At 49.2% G+C, this 14,818-nt stretch overlaps 1 protein-coding gene across 4 annotated transcripts in view; it reads right to left on the bottom strand.

The window, feature by feature from the left end:
• The window catches only part of TEX2 (testis expressed 2), a 120,441-nt gene that overhangs the window by 14,688 nt on the left and 90,935 nt on the right, over positions 1-14,818 (bottom strand). For all 4 annotated transcript variants that reach the window (XM_055575511.1, XM_055575514.1, XM_055575512.1 and 1 more), the window contains 2 exons: positions 10,266-10,365; positions 321-453 (listed from right to left, as the gene is read on the bottom strand). In XM_055575511.1, coding sequence (XP_055431486.1) covers positions 321-453; positions 10,266-10,365 — 233 coding nt within the window. The remainder of the gene's footprint in view (positions 1-320; positions 454-10,265; positions 10,366-14,818) is intronic.

Here is a 14,818-nt window from a genome sequence, read left to right as displayed (position 1 = left end):
TAGACGGCAGCCCACCAGGCTCTCCCGTCCCTGGGATTCTCCAGGCAAGAACACTGGAGTGGGTTGCCATTTCCTTCTCCAACGCATGAAAGGGAAAAGTGAAAGTGAAGTCGCTCAGTTGTGTCCGACTCTTCACGATCCCATGGACTGCAGCCTACCAGGCTCCTCCGTCCATGGGATTCTCCAGGCAAGAGTACTGGAGTGGGTGGCCATTGCCTTCTCCAACCTGGGGTCTACTACACAACAAAGCTGCTTCTCAAGGACTGGAGGGAGAAGGAGGTTCCCCGGGGTTGGGTTAGTAAATTCATATAGCCCCTTACCCTTCTTTGCCAATTTCTCCAACCTTCAGGGCTTCAACAAGAGGCTCTTTACCTAGTTTGGTCAAATTCATTTTGGTCTCGAGAGTCATCAGAAAGGACCCGTTGTAGGACATTTCCAAATCGATCCAGAGTCCTGGAAAAAGGGTTAAAAAAAAAAAAAGGTTTCTTTCCCCCAGAAAAACATGACTATGAATAACAGTATTAAAAGTTATATTTTAAAGTATCTAAGTAGGTATCACATTGCAAGTCTATATATATTGCCTGTACTACCAAGGCATGTGAGAGGAGACTGTGAAATGAGAAGTTTCTAGAAATAGTTCAAGCATCTGGAAAATTGCCAGCATTTCAACACCCATTACAATGATCAGAGTGACCTCAGCACCCGTTGTTAGAGATAGAAGAGTCCGGTCCTCTGGGTTCTTCTTACACTTAGTAAGAAACACACCCCCCAGGAGGAGACGGCTTGTCTCAGGACAAAGGCGGGACGACGTCTGCTGATTCTCAGTGGGTTAGAGGCAGAGGAGAGGCGCAGAGACTTCACAGCAGGTTGGGCTCTTTAAAGACACAAGTGAGAACCACTGTCTTTCTTGAAATTCTCCCCTCTTAGGGTGGGTGTGGGGAGGGGCACAGAAAATAGTTCAGGTTTAGCTTGGTATGATAAGGATGGTGACAAGACCTTTTACAACCCTTTTCTTTCTGGAAACTGTGTAGTAATGGCAGCAAAAGTATTTATGTTCCAGCCCCAGGATTATCCAGATAAAGCTGGGTAACCACTTTGTACACCTTTGCTTTAAAACTGGTCATGTTAATGACAACATATCTTAGAGGCTTTGGGCTTTGTGGAATTTCACTGGGAAGGCCCATCAGAAGTGGCCACTGACCAGATGTCTAAAATGCAAACAGAGGTCATCTCATGACCTTCTACCCAGGGTCCTAGAATTCAGCAGGCAGGACAGACCACACTGTGATTTTGACACTCCAAGCGCCACAGCACCTCATGGACTTCCCGTCAAAATGTGGTCCTTCAAGTGGGTGTTTAGATGTTAATAAACTTATACTCATAAGATAAATATCTGAAAGGAAGCAGGAAATTAATTGAATATCATGTTCACACACAGCCGCATTTTCAAGTAATTACAGTAAATAACCTATTCCCTGTTTGGCCACCAAGCATTAACGGTACAACTCCTCACTAAAGGCAGAATAATTTCCATTTTGCTTTCACCAAACTCCTTTTTATCATAATTGAAGGTAATTATTTTCCATGAATGACCTGGTCTAATTGATATGCAGATCAGCTGTGAATGTCTTTGCAGCAACTCACAAAACTGCTCTATTTCTTGCTTATGTTAAACACTTAAAAATCATTAATTAGCTTGCTTTCCAAAGGCACTGTTACTGAAAATAAGGGCACACCTGCTCTAATAAAGATATTTAGTCATTCATCACTTCCAAAAGAAAGGGGATTAGGGTAAAAGGCTTGATATTAATAGATTTTTTAAGCTCAGTATAAATAGAACATCAATAAAGAAGATATATCTTTAAAAAAAAAGAAGTTATTTGTTTTTGTGTATCTCCAGCTTTATTTAACTTGAGAATCAATAGACTCAAACTACCTGCGTGCTGTCTGTATTCATACATCATTTCCTTTGAAAACCCTACTCAGGTTTCCAGTAAATATTACTAGTTTGGATTCCTTTTGAAGGTTGTCATATTTATATACATATATACACACACACACACACACTTTTTTTTAGTGCTAACGAGTTTTAAAATTCCAGAGTCATACATAACTTTCCATTTGTACTTATCCTTAGCTTCCCTCTTTATCTTTTAAAATTAATCTATTTAATTGGAATACAATTGCTTAACAATGGTGTGTTAGTTTCTGCTGTACAACAACATGAGTCAGCTAAGGCTGTCATATTAAAAGAACCAGAATTTTACTTGTTATAAAGTGGAAGCGTTCGTCTGTCTTTTAAATAAGGGGATATGGATAAAGGTTTGGTAAACAGCTGCGCACACCCTGGTCATCGGGACACTCCACCCAGTCACCTGTGGTCGGGCCCCTCTGAGCTGAGGCTGGAAAGAGGGGAGAAGAGTACGTGGAGCCCAGTCACATGGACCAGGGCTTGGGTTCCCCTGGAAATTTCTCGACCTCTGGGCACCAGCCTCCTCTTCTGTACCAGGGAGATGACGCTGCTTACACAGCCTGCACCTGGTGCATCCTGGCAGGGCTCTTCCCTTTCTGTGCCATCGCCAGCCCACGTCCTTCCACGACTCTGGGCTGCAGCCTAGCTTGCTGTTGGTGCTGTGGCTCTTGGGAACCAGACCAGAGGAGGCCAAGGGGCCAGAGGGAAGAGGCTGCACCAGGCAGCCAGATGGCCCTGTCTGGCTGGGAAGTGGGGGGTGGTACATGGACATCTGACCAAGCTTCTGCATAGGGGGTGGAGCCCATCTTTGTATCACTATATATGTCCCATGACGGTTGGATGGCATCACCAATAATGGACACGAACTTGGGCAAACTCCGGGAAACAGTGAGGGACAGGGAAGCCTGGTGTGCTGTAGTCCAGGGGCTCAAAAGAGTTGGACACGACTGAGCGACTGAACAAAGTATGTCCCATGAGACCCACCCACGGGGGCCCTGCTCAGTCCTCGTTCTCAGTGAAGATGTAGAGTCAAGAATGGTTTGAGAATCTTTAAATACAGATATAAAGTACAAACACTCAAATTATCCTAATATAGCATGCTTGCATTCAGATGAGGATGAGATGACTATTTGAACATTAGATGCAAAGAAAAAACATGTTTCTGTGACAATGATTCAGCAGCAAAAGTCACCCTGAAAACCTTGGAGCACATACACCTGGAGCCAAGACCACCTGGTTACATAAAGAGTGAGTCAGGAGTTCCCACCTTGCAGAGCTGAAGGATGAAATCAACAGTTACCAGAAAGGGACAAATGTAGCAACACTGTGAAGTGGGGACACAATCTGTGTCCTGAGTGGTACCCTGACCCTAACGGGCTGCACATTCCCCACCTGGGTGAGCGCAGGAACGGTTTCTTCTGGGCTCTTGACAAAGATTAAGACTTCCTTGTGAGGCATTTCATTTAAAATGCGGCTTCCAGACTCCCTTGGTGGTACCGTGGGTAAGAATCCCCCTGCCAGTGCAGGGGACACAGGTTTGATCCCTGATCTGGGAGATTACCATATGCCGCAGAGCAATCAGCCGGTGCCTTAGAGCCGGGGAACCGCAAGTACTGAGCCCACACTCCCCAGAGCCTATGCTCCCCAACAAGAGAAGCCTGTGCACCGAGACTTGAGTAGCCCCCACTTGCCGCAACTAGAGAGAAAACCCATGTGCAGCAATGAAGACCCAGCACAGCCAAAAAAAGTAAATAATAACAATAAATAAATAATTTTAAAAATTCTGCTTAGTATAACCACCTGGTCTTGGTAGCCCTCAAGGACAAAAACCAGAAGTTAAGGAGCAGGACAATTTTTTAAGTCTTTAAACAGGAGTAAGGTGGGCTTCCCCTTGGCTCGTTGTAAAGAATCCAGCTGCAGTGCAGGAGACACAGGAGAGGTGGGTTCGATCCCTGGGTGGGGAAGATCCCCTGGAGGAGGGGCATGGCAACCCACTCCAGTATTCTTGCCTGGAGAATCCCATGGAGAGAGGAGCCTGGCGGGCTACAGTCTGTGAGGTTGCCCAGGGTCAGACACGACTGAGGACAGCACAGGGCAGTCATCCTGAGAGGCTCTCCGGAAAGGGTGTGAACACAAAGGGTCTTGTCTTAGTCTCTCAGGCTGTGTAACAAAATACCACAAACTGCGTGGCTGAAAAAACAGATACTTATTTGGCACAGTTTTGGAGGCTGGAAGCCCAAGATTAAGGTGCCAGCCGATCCAGTCCTCGTGAGGGCTTTCTTCCTGGCCTGCAGACAGCCACCTTCACCTGTGTCCTCCTGTGGCCGACAGCAAGTTAGCTCTCTGGTCTCTTCTCATGGGGCACTAATCCCATCGTGACGTCATCTAAACCCAATCAGCCCAAAGGCCCTGTCTCTACCGTCTCATTGCAGGTAGGGCCTCAACAGATGGATCTGGGAGGGACCCAAACATTCAGTCCATGAGGTCTCTACCACACGAGGGGTCTTCATGTTGGGAGGCCGTCCAGGGGTGAAGGGTGGCACCTGATTACCAGCAAGTCCCCGTCGGCCTTTCACTGGTGACAGGGGAAACACAACTGATAATGAACATGACAAACTTCAGTAGGGCTTCACACAAGGGCCTGAAGAGCGCAGAAGGCTCTCTTTCTCTTCAACTTCGCAAGGGAAGGATCAGTTTCCACCACCACTGCTATCCAGAGGGAGACCGCAGCAAAAGTTACTACTCACTTTTACTGCGGCAAAAGTGAGTAGTAGTGTAACTCCACCCCAAAGTGTTTATTGAGTTCTTCTTTCTTTGAACACAGCTGCGGTCTTTACTCCCCTCCTGGCCGCCCTGGGTCTTAGCCGCGGCACTTGGGATCTTTGCCACGTCATGCGGGATCTTTCTTGTTGCAGCGCACGGGCTCTCTGGTTGTGCCACTGGGGCTCAGTAGTTGCGGGGCGCAGGCTTAGCTGTTCCACGGCGTGTAGGATCTTAGTTCTCCGATCAGGGATCAAACCCACGTCCCCTGCATTGCAAGGTGGATTCTTAATCACTGGACCACCAGGAAAGTCCTATTTATTGAGTTCTTGACACAAGCCATCAGACCTCAAGACTTTGAGCTAAACCCCTATCGTCAGGAAGTTGATGCCTGAAGAGTAACAACAGCCTGGGCCGTGGGGAGCAGAGCAGGCTGATGCCACCACAGGCAGGACACGCACCCTGGTGCCTGGCACCCAAGACAAGTACAACAGAGCTTCTTCCGCCTTCTCCCTGGTGGTTGATTTAATAGATTCTACTAGGGCTTCCTTGGTGGCTCAGTGGTAAAGAATCTGTCTGTTAGGCAGGAGATGGGCTCAATCCCTGGGTCAGAAGATCCCCTGGAGAAGCGCGTGACAACCCACTGCAATATTCTTGCCTGGAGAATCCCATGGGCAGAGGAACCTGGCGGGCTACAGTCCATGGAGTTGCAAAGAGTCGGACACACTAAGGTGACTGAGCACAAAGGCATTAGGACTAAGAAGCAGTCTTACCATGCTGGCAAAAATCCAGTACTTTCACTCAGCAATTCACTGCTGTGTTTACTATTAAAATAACCAAGGGGCCTCAGTCTCACTGGAGCAGGTTTAAGGGTCAGGGGCAGCTCATGAGGCAAGAGGCTCTGCAAGCCTTGCTCACTGAGCCCAGCTCATGTTACCTGCTCCTTCATTTCCCTCTACCTGTAACCATGGCTGATTTGCTCTCTGAAAGCCAACGTCTGGCATCCAAAGAACAAAAGCTCTCAGAATGGAAGATGTAGTCACGTGTTATCAAGAACGGATGTTTGAGTTATTCAGCTCTTAGACAAGCACGTCGGTGACTGTTCTGTTCCTGGCAAACAGACCAGTGCCATGTTGCTCCCTCGGATAACGCAGGAAACTAGTATTGTTCCTCGTACTTGGGTGTGTCCTTTAGGACAGATGTCATCTTTGGTTCTTTCGACCTGTAACTGTTCTTGGAATGGCTCTGCCTTTCAATGTCGACACAGTCCCAAATCAGAGTCTCTCCTCCCCACCTCACCCAAGACCTGCAAATGAGTACATTTTTCTCCTTTCTGCAGAAAATATATTTTTTCTTTCTGCAACACCATCTGGCCAGACAGTGTATGTGCCATTCTTGTGCTGAGCCCACAGTCTGGCCTCGTCACTGTGGTTAGCCCTGGGCAGCTGCTCTCTTGATGAGGGTGTAGCTGTCGGAACGGGAAGCTCATCAGACTGACTCTAGTTGCACTCAGCTCACAGCACTAATAAAGGCACCAGGCACCATAAATCAAGGTCCAGAAGACAGTGTAGATGGCGGACCTGCCAGTCACGACTATGGGCATCTCTGGAGACAGACCAGCCTCCCATTCCTGTGGGACACGGTCATCTTTCCAGAGAATCTGAGCTCTTTAGTGGAAACCTGGGTTGCTGGTTGGGTATCTTGAAACAGGAAAAACCAGTATCACACGGCACTCTTTCCATCCACTCAGTGACCATCTGCAGACTTAACTCCATGTCGCAAACATCCTGAAGACTAAATGAATTAATCTGAACCTGAGGGGGTCATAGTCCATGTCCCTGGTTCATCCTGACACTGCTGATGCCCCCGCAGGCACTGCTCTAAGACCTCTGGTTCCAGGTGTGGAAGATAAAAGCCTGGCCGACAGCCGAGGGTCCCCACTGCACCCCTTCGGGAAGATTTTCCTGATCAGGCTTTGCAGCAGCGAACACCAGCAGCTTCCTGTGTGTCACCTGTGCTGAGGGTAATGCAAAGCGTTTCATCCCCACCACGACCAACAAAGGAGACGCTCCTGCCCTCAGCACTCTGTGGATGAGGAAACCGAGGTGCTGGGTGCTCAGTAACCTCCTGAGGCCTCACTGTGGGATCACAAAGGAGCAGGGCCTGAAGGCAGGTGGCCTGGCCCAGAGCCGGCACTCACACGAACCTCTGGCCTGGAAGCTGTGGAGCAGGATGAAGGTGAGGCTGCTGAGTGGCCTCTGGCATGTCACCCCCTCTCTGAGCTTTGGCTTGTGCATCTAAACAGCGCGGGGTCCTGCTAGGGAACCTCCAATTGCCTTCTCAAGTTTAAACAGTCAATCTAACCAATTCTTTAAGGGTTGGAAAAAGGAGCTATACATTTTCCATGAATTTTTTTGGTTTAAACTTTTTACTTTCTTCTGGGGTACAGCCAATTAACAATGCTGTGATAGCTTCAGGTGAACAGCTGCGAAGGGACTCAGTCATACATAAACAGGTATCCATTCTGCTCCAAATGCCCCTCCCAACCAGGCTGCCACATAACATCGAGCAGAGTTCCCTGTGCTATATCGTAGGTCCTTGTTGGTTATCCATCATTTTAAATTAATTTTTATCCATAAGAAAAAAAGCTCAGGAGAGAATGGACCGAGAATGTACCAAATGTAGCAGGAAGAGTCACCTGGTTATCTCTGAGTGGTGGGATGAAGGGTTATGTTTTCCTTTTTCCTTTTCTAAATATTCCAGCTTTCCCCACTTTGGGTATTCGTTGGATGAATGAAGGTGTAAACATTACCCTAACAGAGTTAATAAAACCACCAGAAAGAGCCTGGCCTGGTGGCCCTCCAAGGTCAGGCCCCAGGGAGAGCAGCCGGTGGGGACGAGGGGTGGGAGGGGGAGGCTGTGTGGCCTGCAGGAAGGAAGGAGACCAGTCCCTGCCCCATGTGAGGTGTGTGGGGGCGGGCAGGGATCAGAGAAAGGAGGCCCACAGCCAATTTCTAAGGGACGGCCTCTCTCCACCTCCTGCCACCCGCTACTGGTGGGAAGTGAAGGTGCCCCAGGAAGTAAGGGTCCTTTTCCCTTATTTGCTGCACGAGAACCCGGCTGTGTGTCCTGGAGCCAGGATAGGTCAGTGGTGGCAGATGACTCTAGGGAAGTCCCTAGAGTCAGTTTTAACAAGTCACTCCTGATTTTAATTTCCCCCAAAGCAAAGGCTTCTCTTAGAGCAATGGAACCCAAGCCACACCGTCCCTTCACGGTCATTTCTGTTTTACTATCACATGCATCCTTTGCAGAATTGGAAAAACCTAATTTGATCAAACTTTTAAAACCCACAGGCTTTGTCTTTATCACTCCTTTCTTTAGTAACATTTCCTCCCTTGTTACGTAACCAGGCAGATCTCTACAATTTGCCCCGAAAGGAGTTAAGTAAGCCTCAGATGGATTAAAAACTGGCAAAGCTTTGATCTGTATAATAAAATGTCTGGCTGCAGCTCTGGCTCCAGAGGAACAGGAAAGAGACTTGAGACTGAGGCATTTAGTGTATTTCACTCAAAGCCTTACAAAGCTGCCCTGAGAGGCTGCAGAGTTCACAGCCACCGGGACGCTTCTTAAATGCTTCAAAGCCCAGCTCTGGCCCTGCCCCCCTCTCTGGAAATTTCTACTAATTCAACAAAGGACAGTCCTGAGATAAGAGACTGCAAATGCATTAGAAAACAGAGCATGCACACGTATTATTATATTTACTTTCTTTAAGCCCAACTCTCAGGAGGTTTATGTTAGCTGATCATTTACCAGCTCATTACCAGCCAATTCCTAACGAAGCAAAGGGCAACCCAGAGCCTGCTAGAGCCAGAGGAAGGCAGGCCACCCTGGAATGCCGACGGGGCCGAGATCCGGGCTCCGCACCTGACATGTAGATAATGCAGCTTTTAAAATTTCACTTGAGGTTGACAGAACTCTAGTAAGGCCATTTGTAAAGAAACAATCCTTTCCAGCTTTACTCTTGGTGAACCAGAAATTAACGAAACCTAGGAACACTCAGCTTCATCAAAGTGTAGACACGATTAAGTGGTCACAGGTGATCTCAACATGCTATTAGATGGACCTCTGGATTTGCAAATATTTCTCTGCTCTTTCTCTGAAATCGATGAGATGCTAAGAACTAGGAAATATGAGCTTCACTGTCAGATGAAATACTTGTTAGAGCTGCTAACTGTAGAGCTGGAAAAAAAAAAACTCTTTGTATTTACATCAAATGTATACAACACAGAATTGATTTCACTAAATATGTTCAGGAGCCATCTGATGGAGCCTTACAGAGATAAAAGTAGATGGCAGAGTTTATAAATTTTACAAAACATTTACTTCAAAACAAACATCACTCTCTTGAGAAGTTGTAATTATTTTCTCTCTTACTTTGTTCCCGAGCTTTTTGAGGAATAGTGTAAATCTAGTTTAAGTGGAAAGAGGCTCTGGGCTTCCCTGGTAGTCTAGTGGTTAAGAATCCACCTGCCAATGCAGGGGACACAGGTTCCGTCCCTGGTCCAGGAAGATGCCATGTGCCTCGGGGCAACTCAGCTGGTGCGCCACAACTGCTGAGCCCGCGCAGTGCAATCACTGAAGCCTGGCGCCTTAGAGCCCGCACTCCGCAGGGAGAGAAGCCACGACAGTGTGGGAGGCGGGCGGGCACTCCGCAGGGAGAGAAGCCACGACAGTGTGGGAGGCAGGCGGGCACTCCGCAGGGAGAGAAGCCACGACAGTGTGGGAGGCAGGCGGGCACTCCGCAGGGAGAGAAGCCACGACAGTGTGGGAGGCGGGCGGGCACTCCGCAGGGAGAGAAGCCACGACAGTGTGGGAGGCGGGGGGGCACTCCGCAGGGAGAGAAGCCACGACAGTGTGGGAGGCGGGCGGGCACTCCGCAGGGAGAGAAGCCACGACAGTGGGAGGCAGGCGGGCCTGAAGCACAGCCAGTGCCTCTCACCCTGGCAAGGGCAATGGCCGTGCACAGCCTGGTCACACGAAAGCTCAGGTCCCGGTAACTGGCATGTGGGCATCTCTGGGCTGGAGGAGGATCTTTAGGGATCCAGAAGACTAGAAGGAGGACTAGGAGGGGAAGTGCAGATATACTCCCCCTCATTTTAAGGCTGTGACCGTTAAGAGCAGAAGACACACAACATGAAATACGGTTAAAAACGCCTCCCCTAAAGTAAAAGTCGCTCAGTTGTGTCTGACTCTTTGAGACCCCATGGACTATACCCGCCAGGTTCCTCTGTCCATGGAACTCTCCAGGCAAGAATACTGGAGTTGGCTGCCATTCCCTTCTTCAGGGGATCTTCTTGACCCAGGGATCAAACCCACTGCAGGCAGATTCTGCACCAGGGAAGCCCATAAACAAAAACAGGGAGGCCTCCAACTATCACCAAACGCAAAGCCTTGGTTTTCAATCTGCAGTGCTGGCAACATTTTGACATTCATATAATCGCTCAGTTCCTCTCTAGAGCCAGCTAAGAGTTACCTTGGTGGTCAACGTAAGGCTTGAAGGCCTGAAGGATTTTTGGCACAGCCACCCCCATGTCAAGTTCAGTCAGAGTTAGCTCATTCATGAAGTACGGGAGCTGGAGGAGAGAAGGGAAAATGAAGGAGACGTCAGTAGCCTGGTTAATGTTAGAAGTCAACAGTGTCTCAGAAGGAACGATGGGGTGGGGGGAACACATTTATTTAGCCAAAATTTATTAAGTACACACCACATATGAGGCATGTTACAGACAGAGCCCTGGACGAGTCAGGCAAGGTCCTTGCTCTCATGGGGTTTAGGTTGAAGGGGCAGAGACAGAAAAGTAGACAGCCTAACTTCAGAGACTGATTGGGCTACAGAGAAAGCAAGGTGGGTGATGGGGAGGAGGGAGGCTGGGGAGTTCTGGATAAGGCCAGCGAAGGCTTCTCTGAGGGTGCTGAGTTGCCAGAGGCCAGACTGTGGAGAAGGACTCAGTCACGCTGGTCAGGTTAATAATGCCCAGGGCTGGCTGAAGTCTGGGAAAATGGACCTCTGAAAGGACTAGTGGGGAAGACAGGAAGTCACTAGAACATTTCCTATAGGCCAACTCACAACATATATTAAAATTCTTCAAAAAAAAAAAAAAAATCACGTCCTTTGACCCCTGTGCTAGACTTTTTCCCTTTGCCCCCATGGATTTGAGTTCCTCTCTACAGCCCAGGAGGCCGGTCTGCAGGAACTGCATGGGTGACCTCTCTTGCCTTCTGACTTCTGGTTGAGCTTGGCCAGTGGGACACAGAGTGGGCAGGGGGCTGGGAGGTCCCGGGAGAGAAGTGCTGTCGGGCACTTGTCCCCTCCCTTTGCTCGGGGCCACAGCTCCTGCCAGACAGGCAGCACCTTCGCACAGCCACCCTGCCTGAGTTTGGGTAACCGCCCCCTGCCAGCCCTGGGGTACTGCACCAGGACTTCTGGTTTCTCTGCATCAGTCCACACCTTCCTCAATCCTCCCTTTATTAAACTCTGCCCCGGCCTGTTCCATCTGAATGTGTCCTGTGTTCCCACTGGGACCCTGCCTGAGACAGCTGTCAGTAAGAATGTACTCTAAACGAACTAACGTAAGAGTGCTGGTACCATGCTTACAAATTCCTACTTCACCTCAGGAGCACAAAAATTAATTCTATGCTTCCTCCACCTGGATTTATATATGTGTATGTATATTTTAAACAATATAGTTTAGGCAGTCCATTCCTAAAAATGTGTAAGACATAAATTAGGAATCTACCTTAATTTCTTCCCCAATGGACTACTCAGGCGTCTTAACCTATTTCTAAATCTTTCCCTACTGACCTGCAAAGCCACCTTTCAATATGAGATTCCCACCTCACTGGAGTCTGTATTGAGCACTGTTTCCTACCAGTATCAAAGTGCTTTTATCACTGTAGCTTTAAAATACATATTTAAATCTGGCAAGTCCCTCTCTTTTCTTTTCCCCAGAATTTTCTTAGTCTTATAAGTACTGCTCCAGTTAAACATTAGAATAATTTTGTAAAATTTAGAATATAATTAAGAGTTAAAAAAAAAATTGAACATATGCTGAACATTTCCCATAAAATGAGAAGCATTGAGCCAAGCATGAATTTCGTGCCTATTTGGGCTGGACCTCTTTAGCTGTCTCTCTGCAGAGAAACTCAAAACATTTTCAGGATTCGCCAGTCACAGAATGCCATCTCTGATTTTTTGTGGGGATGGAGGGGTTAAATAGGTTATGATGTCTGAGATGGACAAAACGTGACTAGAGACAGTATTCAAATGTGTGTTCTGAATTGGTGGTTGCTTTATTTGGAAAACCGTTTTTCCAAAGCATCAATGTTACATGGTTCTTGGCCTCCCAATCAGCCTACAGAAACGCTACTTAGCCAAGAATGTAGCCAAAATCTGGCACCCTTGCCCCAGTCCTTTGTGTCTATTATTGTCATCCTAACACCCAGTGTTTCTGGAGCAGGTCAGGTTTCTATGGGAACAGGAGTCGACACTGAGACAGGGAGTGAATTGCAGACAGAGAACACGGTGTCCCTCCCTGTGCCCCGTCCAGACTCCCACCCACCTCCATCCTGGTTCCCTGGAGTCCCCAGAGGGCAGAGGAAGGGCCTGAGATGAAAGCGGGAACTGAAGGAAACAGAAAGGCTTGGTGCGGTGGTGGGTGCCAATTACCAGTAAGCAGGAGAGGGATGGAGATCAGCCGGGCATCTCTCCTACCTACTCACCTGAGTGCCCAACTCCAAGATTCTACAACATTTCTAACCAACCCCCCACCCCTGCCTTGCTCAGACCTATGATCTGAATCCAAACTCTCAGGACCAGGCCCAAGAGCAGCTTCCTTCCTGCACTGCAGGGGGTTGGGGGGGCAAGGAAAGGTCACTCCCCCAACAGAGACTCTCTTCTTCCCACCCAAGGAAACCCACTGTGTGCTCTTTACCCTTCACGTAAACCCAGCTGGGGACCAGGCGCTCTCCAGGTTGCTGGGGGGTGAGTCGGAAACCATTGCAATAACTGAGCAGCATCTGCGGACCTCAGCACAGAGGCCATAACTACCAAGGGCTCGAAGGTGGTGCCCGAGCAGCCGGCCGAGCCCAGGGTGTACCTGCTGTCGGGACAGAAACTCAGCTTGTTTTAAACCCATCACCGGGCACCAGCTACACACACAGGGCTGCTCTTTCATGACGTGAGTCATAATCGTGGGTGAAGGTGACAACCTGAGACTGTAGCCAGCCAAGAGCTGTTCGTGTGCCAGGCCCTCAAGGAGACCAGGAGATGTGAAGATCTCTGTCCCGGGGGCAGCTGGGGACCCTCCAGCCATTCTGGCTCCTGACTGGTCATTCACTAACACTCAGCACTGGGTTTACGGAACGGCCCTGCCTAGGGAGACTTGGCTATTTGCTGATAGTAGGAGTTCTCCTGGCAGGGGTGGTGGCAGGTTCAGAAGTGGGGTGACACCCTGCTGCCTTCAGGTGGGGGTGGGGGGGTAGGAGGTGCTGAGGCTGGCAGTGCAGGGAGGACAGCCTCTGCCTCTGAACTGCTGGTGCTGCTGGATCAGGGCCACTTTCTCCTCCCTAACCTCCCAGCACTCTGACCTCAGAAAACAGGAGGAGGTTTAAGTTTGTGTCCTGCAAAATAGCCCACATGGCCAGCCAGCAAAGGGAGAAGATGAAAATAAGAGACTTTTCTCAACCTCTTTTGGCTTAAGGGACCCCACGGTTCTCCACCTGGGGTGGACTCCCAGCACACAGCACTCTGATGCCCTGTGCCAGTCTGTTCTGGAACGTCTGTAAGGGGAGAGCGGTGTCCCTCATCATCATGACCTGTGGCCCTCCTGCTCAGGGAAGCACCCACGACAGTCTCTGGGAGAAGAGCGGTACCAGCCCTGCCCTGCACCTCCACCCAGAACTCAAGCCCTCCATGGTTTCCCAGAAAGCAGAGGAGGCTGAGTAAGCTCCAGGGTGGCTGCTGGCCTGTCTACTCCAAACTGCTTCCCCAGGGACCTGGCCAGCAGAGCAGGCAACCCTCAACTCTCCCGGAGAACACAAACAGGCTGACCCTTGTCCACAGAGCCCTCCCACACCCCTGCCCTGAGCTCTGCCTCGAAACCCGCTCCTTGGGCTGAGGTGGTGCCTCTTCCTTCTCCTCAGGGCCTGGGGAAGGGACGACAGTGACCAGCGTGGCAGGGAGAGCCTGCCTGGGTCAGGAAGGACGCTGTTCATGATCTAAAGGAACCAAACCAAAGCTCCTCCACGTCCACAGTTTCCTCTAATGCCATTTTACCTTCATTCACTGTCTCCTAACATGGAGTCCCTGAACTCTCTGAGATCATGGGCAGGATTCTGTGTCACGGTGCATTTTTCTAGGGAAAAGATCCATATGTTTCTGCTTCTCCAAGGTGGCTATGACCCAAAAGGTCCACGGACCTCAGCTCCTGACTGGGCAAGCTCTCTGTGAGGATCTGGTGTCCAAAGCAACTCTTCCTTGGTGGGGTGTTCACTGGATCAAAACCTTAAGTCTAAGTCACCTAACTCAGGTCTCTTGGTTGGCAAAGGTGGTACTAAATGAGTCACTAAGTGGCGACCATGAGGAACACTTATGCAAGTTTAGACTCACTTCCAAGCGGGCCTACACCAGCACCAGGACTGTTTCTTCAGCAGAGAGCCCAAAATAAAAACACCATCTGGCCAGAAGTAAAGGTCAAATGCAGACACACTGAGAGTGCAACAGAGGCCTTCCCAGCTTTGAGAGGAAAGAGGCGTTATATGAGTCTGGCATTTTCCTCACAGAACATGCTGTGTGGCCAAGACTGTGTGACTGGGTGAGCTCTCCCGCCATACAACTCAAGTTCATTACTAACTTAAAGATAACAGAATTCTATACAGCGAAACAGCTACAAAAGCTCACGTGGTCCCAAATCGAATCCTGGACGTGATAATCCTAACGTGGATAACAATGAGGGCCATGGAAGAAAAAAAGTAAACAGCAACAGTCACTAAATCCCCAGATGCAGTTAGTCAGATGGTCAAGGTCACAGC

Source organism: Bubalus kerabau, chromosome 4 (assembly GCF_029407905.1).
Source record: "Bubalus kerabau isolate K-KA32 ecotype Philippines breed swamp buffalo chromosome 4, PCC_UOA_SB_1v2, whole genome shotgun sequence".
Classification (NCBI taxonomy): domain Eukaryota; kingdom Metazoa; phylum Chordata; class Mammalia; order Artiodactyla; family Bovidae; genus Bubalus; species Bubalus kerabau.
The sequence above is the reverse complement of the archived record's forward strand: the minus strand, read 5'-3'. Positions and strand labels throughout refer to the sequence as shown.